General features: G+C 39.8%; 1 protein-coding gene across 1 annotated transcript; it reads left to right on the top strand.

The window, feature by feature from the left end:
• Window positions 1-3,287: 3,287 nt before the first annotated feature.
• On the top strand, window positions 3,288-6,770 carry LOC103720766 (F-box protein PP2-A13-like). Its single transcript, XM_008810638.4, has 3 exons — window positions 3,288-3,886; window positions 4,326-4,444; window positions 6,078-6,770. The coding sequence occupies exons 1-3, from the start codon at window positions 3,581-3,583 to the stop codon at window positions 6,502-6,504; spliced, it is 852 nt and encodes a 283-aa protein (XP_008808860.1). The 5' UTR covers window positions 3,288-3,580; the 3' UTR covers window positions 6,505-6,770.
• The last annotated feature ends 3,444 nt before the right edge of the window (window positions 6,771-10,214 follow it).

The raw sequence follows: 10,214 nt of genomic DNA, 5'->3' as shown, positions 1-10,214 counted from the left end.
CCTTCGATTTCCAAGAGGATCTTGGCCCTTAGAGTTGTGAGAGGGGTGGACCTCTCGAACATCCATTGTGGGCTTTTGGGTCGTCATGAGCCCTCCCTCGTGCTGAGGCGAGGCACTCCCTAGCTCTTTTCGCTCCTCGCGCCATCTCTTGCTTCTTTGGGGGGCTCTCCTGCTAGTAGACTCGCGGTAAGAAGCCATGGCTTCCTTAGCATTGGCATATTTGTTGGGTCATGTCAACATTTCTACGAAGTTGATGGGGAAATGCTTTTCCAGTGAGAAAAGGAAGCTTGACGGCCATAGACCACTTTTCATCATAGACATTACGATCAACTGATCCAAATCGCGTGCCTCCAGCATCGCCGCATTGAAACAGTTGACGTAGTCCCTGAGGGACTCTTTCTCTTATTGCTTGATGCCGAGCAGCGCATTTGAATTGTGGCACCATCTCCAACTGGAGGCAAAGTGGGTCAGAAAGAGGCGGGCGAGCTGTTCGAAGGAGTGGATGGAATTGGGCTGAAACTTGGAGAACCAAAATTGAGCCACCTTGTGAAAGGTCGCAAGGAATGCCTTACAAAGCACGATATCGGTAGCTCCATGCAGCATCGTAAGAGCCTTGAAGCTTGCAGAGTACGTCGGCTTGGTAGGACTGCTTCAGATCTTATCATTGGGAGCGGTGGCTGACCAGGCGCATGACACGCGTTGGCGACTGAGAGTGGTGGCTAGGCCGGTTGGATTTCGGTTGGACCATCTTCAGTCACGCCATTGTCTACTGCAGGTTCTGGACTACCGCAGCCAATGCCTGTAGCTATTAAGTGAGTAGGTTGAACTGCTCATTGTCTACATGCATAGTGGGTTGTTTCAGTGGGTTAGTTTTTGGGCTCTACAATGATGCTCGAGAGGTTGGAGCATGACACTGCGATGCCCGCGATGCACACGGGATCCTCATCACTTCATGTTGATTCTCTCCCTTTGATGGATGTCGATGTTGCTTGGGAATGGTAGGCCCTTCTCTAGCGCTAATCTGTTGCAGCCAAAATTGGGTTGAGGTCGGAGCGCAGCTCGGATGATCTGGAGGTCAGCTGAAGATGAGCTAAGCAAGCTGAACAAGGTGTGGGGGTGGATCTTCTCCGTGTATGATTTACAAAAAGTCTGCTTGCCAGAGAGTTTTCGGCAAGAGACCCTCTAATGCCTAAGTCAGAATAGAGAGGCAACAACGTAGAAGGAAGAGAAATTTCGGTAGAATGAGGGCTCCATGAGAAAGGTTGTGTGCGTATTGCGTCCTCCGAGTTGTTTTCCTTATATAGGAGAATCAGCTTTGTCATTACTTGGGTCGATGTGGCATGCAATGATAGCCAGACAATGACAAATCGCACGACCGAGGCGTGGGTGCCAGTCTATATGGGCGGCGTGCGGCGTAGGTCTGGCATAAAGCATGGTGTTGCTGTGACTGCGGGTTGCTTGGGCTGTCGATTGTTAGGACTGTCGGTCTATATCGATTCATGTTGATTAGCTCCTCGGTTGGGGCTGAGGTAACTCACTTGGTTGGTCCGCTGCTTGATTGGGGCTGAGGTTGTTCTTTTCGGCTTACATCTAAGGTCAAAGGGAAGATTTGGTATGAGATTAAGGCATCCAATATTTCTCCCATTAGGATGACCCCTTGCCACTTGAGACAAGGGGTAGGGTTCAATTACAAAGGGAATCTATCCTAAATCTAGTCTCAGTTACTCCATCCTGGTTTTGTGTATGCAAGGCTTGATCTACTCGGCCCAAGTGGAGGGAGTGGGAGTGGGTGTAGCGTAGGGGTTTGGGTTAGAACCCCTTGGTCATTAAAAAAACACACACACACAAGTTTTTTCATGAAATTAAAATTTAAGCTTATTCAAATTAAGGTCAAAATTAAATATTTATTTATCTAGCAAAATCCCTCTTATCTTTAATCCAGCTTAAGTTCAATTCCTCTAAACAACCCTCTACATCTGCAAACATTTATCACTAATTGATTTTCAATTCAATAATTTATGGAACTACTAATATGTCTATAATGTCCCAATTTTTTAGAGAGAGAGAGACACACATAAATTTGTAGAGCTACAAATTTTCTAAATAATATATCTATAATTCCTTTTTTTCTTTTCTTGTGCAAGTTCAGTCTTTTGTGGATGCACTATCCAAGAATTTGAATCAAGACCCAGTTGCTAAGCAGAGAGGTGTGGTCATTGAGACAAATCTCAATTCATGTAGTGTGCTTGTTATTTAAGATATTTGAATTCTTATGTATTTATCAAATACTTGGGATTGATCTTCAAAAATCATGGCAATGAAGGCGATAAAGGATTAAAATCTTTCTAAAAGAAAGATCAATTTTTAAGTACTATGATAAGCATCAATTGTTTCGCACTCAAGCTTCGGTGGGGCCTGACCACTTAGGGTTGCCTTGTTTTGTTATTGGATAAGTTTGAATAAGTTTGTCGTGATCAGGCATGATCTAGTCAGAAACAACATAGTTTATCTGCAGACATATTTATAAATAAAAATCCATTCAGGTTAATATGTAGTTACATAATTGGTTTGCCTAGATAGATATATAAATTAACATATATGTGGATAAGGTTTCAAACATAAGCACAAGAATGGAGAACAACATAGAGACAATTTATTTTCTATCAAGCATCTGATAAAGACAATTTATTTTCGTTTAATCTTGGAAAAGCTCGAACCAGCCGCCATACCAATACATGGTTGATCATGGATGTAAAGATCGATATGCAATCATCTCTAAAAAAAAGCGACTATTAGCTGCTAATTAAGCTAGCCAATATCTTGAGGCACACTTAGCCTCCAAAATATTTGTAGTCTATTTCCTAATTAATCTCATCAAGATATGGTCAATATGATTTTGATACAACCTCAAGAAACATCAAGTTCTCTATAACAGAAGAGAGAAATCTAGTACTATAATAGAAGCCAACTACTTAGATCCCAATGTGGGAATCTTAGGTTTATGACAGCATTACAAAGTCCAAACATATGCTCCAAATCCATATGCAGCCACGCAACCTCTGCCAGAGATATTCCAGGAAGATAAATACTAAAAAAAAGTCCATATAAAGCCCCTTTCGGCACCCACTATTCCAACCTTTTATTCGGCCACGCGTCCCCCGGCATTTCCAGCCCATACGATGCAGGATTAGCGTCCGCCGCAGCCGTCACTTCTGTTTTTTTATAGTGGAATAACTATATCCCCACCGAAACGTTATCCTTTATTCCGCTATCGTATAGAAATAAAACGAGAGAGAGAGAGAGAGAGAGAGAGAGACGGGAATAACGAAAAAATCTAATTCCCGAGCCGAGGGAAGAAGAACCAGCGAAGAATCGAATGGATGGTGGGCTTCTCCTCCTCCTCCTCCTAAATCTTCCCCCCTCCTCCAAGCGAAGCCGCGTCGCTTTCCTCCTCCTCTCCTCCAAATCCCTTACTCTCTACAGATAAATCCCTAAACTTCTCGCCGACTGGGGCTAGATCGGTGGTTTTGAGCTTAGCTTTGGGTAGGAATTTGGGAGGGGGCTAGCGTTAGGATTTGGGATGGGGGCCGGGGTGTCGAGTATGGACGGGAGAGAGCGGGCAACTGGTCTGGGGGACTTGCCGGAGAGCTGCCTGGCGGAGGTCTTGCTCCGGCTTGATCCGCCGGAGATCGGCCGGCTGGCGGGCCTCAGCCGCACGTTCCGGGGGGCGGCGTCGGCGGATTACGTGTGGGAGGCGAAGCTGCCGAGGAATTATAGGTATTTGATGGAGACGGCGCTGGGGGAGGAGAGTTCCATGCGTGGGCTTCGCAAGAGGGAGATATTTGCGAGGCTATGTCGGCGGAATCGCTTCGATGAGGGCAACAAGGTACATTTTTTTGGTTGCTTTCTGCACACAAATGGTATCTATGAGATAAAATAGGAAATTATGAGGAGATACGATTACATTGGGGTGGATTTTTGGTGGGTTTCTGGTTTCTAGATTTGGTCTGCTATCTTAACGATCTGAAAAGGAGAATTCTTTTTGTGTTTTGTATGATTAGATGCTAGATATGGTGATTGGGATTATTTTCCCTTCATTTAGGTTATTTTGGGTAGGTTTTTGGATTTTGAGTATGTTTTTTCTTGCTCAAGGTAGGTGAAATCTTTGCATTTGGAAGAAGCAAAGGTGAAGAAGTTAAGTCTATTTTCTGATTTTATACTAGATAAGGCATTTGGGATTAATATCCAATGATTCCAGGGACTTTATTCATGTAAATTGCTGTTCATCTTGCTGATGGATTGGGCTTTGGTGCCTGGTGACGCAGGAATTCTGGCTGGACAAATACAAAGGTAGGGTTTGCATGTTGATCTCTTCAAAGGCGTTATCGATTACAGGGATTGACGATCGGAGATACTGGAACTTTATCCCTACCGATGAATCTAGGTATTACTTTGTTCTTTTTTATTATTTAAACATAAATTTATTTTATGTTTGCCTTTTTCTCCATTCCAAATAGGGTGGTGCTGGGCATGAAATTTATCAGATTGACCGGTATTTTCTGTATGTTTATTTGTCTGCTTAAAATTGCTACCCGTTGGTTTTAGCGTTAAGTTTGTTCTTGTGAGTCAGTATTCGGAAATTGACTTATGGCAGATTATATGTTGCCTGAAAACCTTCAATACTTAAGCTGTTTTTGTTGTCTAGGTTCTTGCGGTCATAAATCTCTATGTTATATGTTTTTATTCTCTTGAACCTTTTTTTTGTTTCTAATCATTTTTAGCAACATTTCAGCTTGATAATGACCTGTTCTAGCTTCCACTTACACAGGAGAATTACATCTCAAGTTTTTCTTTTCCTTTTCTTCTCCTTTTATGTGCGTGTGTGTGTTTCTTTACTGATGTTACCACTGCTTGCTTTTGAAAAAGCTCTAGAATGTCTAGAGTCTCATACATCTTTATGTTTTGATCTGATAATATTTTTGTTTATATTCCTCCTATTGTCATCCCTACCCTTTTTCTTGCAGCAGATCCTTAATTTGATCAGGTTTCTTTGAATTTTATTCGATGACCTCTTCTTTTTTTGGTTTCTGGCTCTATAGTTTGTGGGTTCTCTTGTGTTGAGATCTTTAATTATTAAATAGGTTTTTTGACTACTTAATAAACACCCCATTGGATCAACTCTTCTTCCTACGTATACTAGCTTGCCATGAATAACAGTTCATCCAATATGGTTCCTTGCTTTATAATTTTTTCCTGGTCTCCTGAAATATGGGGATCCAGGGAAAGAGATGCATTTGCATTAGTGAAGATAACTAAAGTAACTTATGATTCTATATCTTCATATTTCAATTCTGTTCTTAGGGCTGCTAATGGCTAGGTGGGGATTTGTTTACAAGACAAGGTTCATGAAGGTGCTCATTGTGTTGGACCGATACCATCCCCGGCTAGTATAAGACATTGTAGTTATTTCCCTTACTATAATTAAATGCATCACCACTCATCCTGCTGATCTTGCATCACTTTTATGTTGACTACATTGCCATTCATTCTATTCTTGTGCATCAACATAATTCTTATTCAACTGTGACAGACCAATGTTGGCAGAAAGATTTTCATTTCTTGGATCAGTTTTTGCTGCATAATTTACATTTTTGAAAAGGACTAGGAATATCTGATCTGGTGATGGATGTGGATCTATTCAGATCTGTGTTATTCATACATCACTCAATATTCTTGGTAGTCAGATTCCTCGCTGAAATGTCATACATGTGTTCGTTCTAATTTCAATTTTCATAGCCGAAAAGTTGATCTAATCACATGTAAAATTTAGCATTTGATGAGAATGTACCAGAACAGCTGTGTGAGGGCATACTAGCATATAACATCAGGTATAATACATTTCAGCTTTATATCCTCCTATTAATTGTTATGAGGGGTATCAGCAGCGCAGTTAGAGTTATCATCCATGTCCTCAATTCTGAAGTTCTGATTATGAGCTTTTGTAGTATGATTATGGTATGCCCCAAGAAATTTAACTGGAGAGAAATGACATGAAGCTGAAAATATCATTTTTGCAGATTCCACACTGTTGCATACCTTCAGCAAGTTTGGTGGCTCGAAGTCGGTGGAGAAATTGAGTTCTGCTTTCCAGAAGGTACATACAGCTTATTCTTCCGTCTTCATTTAGGCCGGGCCTCCAAACGTCTTGGTCGACGGGTCTGTAGTGTTGAGCACATCCATGGGTGGGACATAAAACCTGTGCGGTTTCAGCTATCAACATCTGATGGTCAGCAAGTCCAGTCCAAGTGTTATTTAGATGAGCCTGGGATTTGGATGCTCTACCGTGTAGGTGACTTTGTTGTTAAGAACTCCAGTGCACCAACCAAAGTCAAGTTCTCAATGATTCAGATTGATTGCACACACACTAAAGGGGGTCTTTGTGTGGACGCCGTGTTAATATGCCCGAAGGGGTCTCGACAAGGAAAAAATGTTGCATACTTGTAGGTAGGCTTGCCATACAAGGGAGGGTTATCAAATATTAAAAGTTGAATGCAGAAGATAGCTTGCTTTCCTTCACAGATTTGCATGTACATGTTTTCCCTTATATTTTACAGGGATGAGCTAGAGTGAGGGGTCTTGTTTGTTACTCCATTTTCTTTCCTTAGTGGTCAAAATTTTGTATATGGATCGTTGATGTGGAACAATCTATATTTGACGATGTTAGAGATCATTGATGCTTTGTTAATTGGAAAATACCATCTATTTGCAGATGAGGTAGACTTTTCAGCAAGGCTTTAAATAATGTGTTATTCCGCTGTAACTGTTATCGACCATCATAACAGCCTTTATTTATCTCAAGAAACATTTTTTTTCGTATTTTGCTATTAGACTAATCGCTCAAAGAATTGCTTTTGTAATGGTATGTAACAGGAAATAGCGAATATAATGGAAATATAAAAACGGTGTTAATCTTTTCTTTGTTTTTCATTAGATGAAGTAATATATATTTTGGACTGCATGATGGAAAATTTTGAAGGAAAAAAGTTTATTTTTTAAAAAAATGTTTTTTTATTGGAAAAAAATACAAGTGAAAATAATGGTGGTTGTGTAATGACAATTTGTGATTACTAGGATTAATGAAAAATAATGGTCCATTATTTATCTCAATAAGGTAATTGGGGTTGACAGAAACTGATATAATCGCCGTTATAATACTTATGATGCTGTTATTTGAAAACCATGCTTTTCAGCATTCCTGAAACTAAACCTTCTATGAAGCAACCAAAAAAAGCTATCCTTCAAAGTTATCCTTCAAGAGCTATAGATGAGGTGGTTCTCACTGAAACCGCATATGTGCTTCACCTTGGAGAGTCTTCAACAAGTCTCTACACCAAGCGTGGGAATATTGGCTGGCCTATGCTTCTGAAACAACATCAGGCTTGTCCCGGCCTGGCTCTTAGGGTGTGTGCCTATTTTTGCCATGTAATCTCGGTGTGTTTGGTTGAAGAAAGTTGAGCTCTGGAATAAAAATGAAAATAACTCCCACTCGATCCGAGGGAATCTATTTTTATTCCCATTCAAGAAAAGAATAAGAATGCTTCAATCCTTCGAAATCTAGTTCTATCTCTCCATTTAGTATTTAAATTTCATTCTACTAAATTTACTTTAAACATCGATTTTCCAAAAATATCCCTCTTTTTAGTTTATTTTTCAAAAAGTTACTTAAAAATATTCCGGCACCGAATCAGATTCCGACTTCAATCACGAATCAAATACATTAAGAAATGCAACCATTCTGATTCTAATTTCGAAAATATTCCGATACGGAATCGGATTCTGATTTCAATCACGAATCAAATACATTAAGAAATGCAACCATTCTGATTCCAATTTAGATTCCAGTCACAAACCAAATGTGCCTTTAGTTTAATTTTGACGACGCAAGGCATTTGATGCACAGCAGCTGCAGCTGCATGGATGCCATTATGGGGATGTTTCTATTCCCATGGTTGAGCATGCAAGCTATTTCCCATCACGCTGGATCAAGGGAGACTCTAATAAGGTTTTAAAGTGGCTAAAGGGGAGTTCTATATCGAAATAAAGGATACCCTACGACAGCTCCAAGATGTCAGTTTTGGTGAAAGAGGACAGTATTTGGTGCTACAAGAATGATCCCAGGCTGGACAGCATTGGCTTTGTATGATATCATGACTGCAGGATGTATTAGGGCCTAGGGATGGACTCTGTCCTCGACGACGATGAAAAAAAAAAGAAGAAAAAAAGAAATTATACCCTAAACAGTGCGCACCAGATGGTCCTGTACGCCACCAATCACAGCCACTCATTCTTGTAGGTCCTCTCATTCATCAAATGCTCATCTCGATGCACCGCTACATAAATAAGTGGCTGCAATTGGCGGCGTACATGGTCACATAGTGCACACGGCATAGGAATAATAAGAAACTGAGCTTAGTCTATAGCTCTTTCAATCCCTTGTAATTCGATTAGCCTATTTTATCTGTAGCATGCTTGAGTGGCAAGCTAGAGGTTTGCAATCAGAAAATTTGTTGCAAGCAATCGCCGAACCGGAGCTTGGCTTGTCTTTTTCCTCTTCATACTTAGATTACACAATCTAAGCATGAAATTTCAAAGATACATTACAATCACCCAAGAACTGGAAAAAAGCAGACAGCTGAACAGGGCAAAAAAAATTTATGAACCACCACTCCAAGCCATTGTCTTCTAAATCAACTAAAGGCTTCCTCTTCTCAGTTCTCTTCCCATATGATCTAGCTACCAGCTTAATTGGATCAAATGTTGCCCAAGCTTGAGTTAGGCGAGGAGACATGCTATTATTCATGACATGGTTGAAGTAGAAGAGGATAAGCCAATAGTCTCAATTAGCCACAGTAGTTGTGTGGAAGAAACCAGCCGGTGAGGAGCTCAAAATATCAGAGGAAACGCCGGTAGAGAGCTCAAAAGTGTCACCAACTTGCCCAGGAGCAGATGCAATTGGGTGTTGCAAAGCCCATTTCTTGGATCAATAACATGACTGTTACACCAACTTTTAGACTTAATCTATAATAGGGAAAGCCTCAGTGAGAAATTAAAGTTAAAATTCTTGCTAATATAAATCACACATATCATCTTCTGCTGAATCATATAAAAAGTATGTCACTTCATCTCCTGGAAACATCTGAATGATGCTTTCGCTAATTTTATCGATACGTTCATTAATTGGAGTTTATGAATGCCCTTTTCATCATATATTTCTTATAGCAATTGCATTTTCACTTTAAGGAAAGAAAAACCTTTTAAGTAAAATTGATTAGGGATTATTTGTTTTAAAGAAGCTAATCTAAGGATCAGATTGAGCTTGTATATTTTCTCGCAGATGAATCACATTAATGGTTTCCCATATGACTGACCTTACGATCGACGATCTCGAACTTTGCACCATGCTGAACAATAGTAACTCATTATCAATAATATTTCTCTACTAATGCTTCAAATCCTTCCAAAAGAATATATTCAGATAATGAAAAACGGTAGTAAAAAAGAAGAAGGTTGATTGACATTTCCTTGAAGAAAAACACCCATAACTGAAGTTTATAAACATGCACTAGACTGTTGTATTTGATAATATCTTCGTGCAAGAACAACCTCTTTATATGACGATATAAAAATGTGGATGTACAAGGGCTTCAACTTATTTGAGGTTGGACCTTGGTAACTATGCGTTGAACCTGTACCTAGCTCAATTTATATTGAACTCATGCTCTAAGTTAATAACCATAAACAAATTAAAATTTGACTTGTAAATAAATTTGTAGAATTCTCAATAAACTAGCATATAACCTATGCAGCGTGCGAAGTATAGTTTTTTCTCTCCTTTTTTCATCTATTTCTGAAATATAATATAGCAATGTCATAAATTATTTTAAATAGAAAGCTTCAATAGCCAAATTTCTTTCGCATATTAAGTAATGAACTTGGATAATTACTAAGTAGAAGCTCCAATCATTAGTACCGACATCATTAATTTGATGCCCACATGTATTTATACCATATCCTTGTTCGAACAGACACGTGAGAGACGTGCCTAAATTGGCCACATAGAACGAATAGGTATAATGAAGATTCGAAGAGCTGAGACCGAAGGAGCATCGAATAGAAGCTGACTAAAGACATCCTGATAGGTGCCAAAGTGAAAG

Source organism: Phoenix dactylifera, chromosome 18, assembly GCF_009389715.1.
Source record: "Phoenix dactylifera cultivar Barhee BC4 chromosome 18, palm_55x_up_171113_PBpolish2nd_filt_p, whole genome shotgun sequence".
NCBI lineage: Eukaryota > Viridiplantae > Streptophyta > Magnoliopsida > Arecales > Arecaceae > Phoenix > Phoenix dactylifera.
Note: the sequence above shows the minus strand (reverse complement) of the source record. Positions and strands in the feature narration are given on the sequence as shown.

Excerpts from the sequence above, each read along its gene's own strand:
- LOC103720766 (XM_008810638.4), top strand. The coding sequence starts at position 3,581 with ATGGGGGCCGGGGTGTCGAGTATGGACGGGAGAGAGCGGGCAACTGGT. Across the intron at positions 3,887-4,325 it reads GCTTCGATGAGGGCAACAAG|GAATTCTGGCTGGACAAATA; the intron begins GTACATTTTTTT and ends CTGGTGACGCAG. Across the intron at positions 4,445-6,077 it reads ATCCCTACCGATGAATCTAG|ATTCCACACTGTTGCATACC; the intron begins GTATTACTTTGT and ends TCATTTTTGCAG.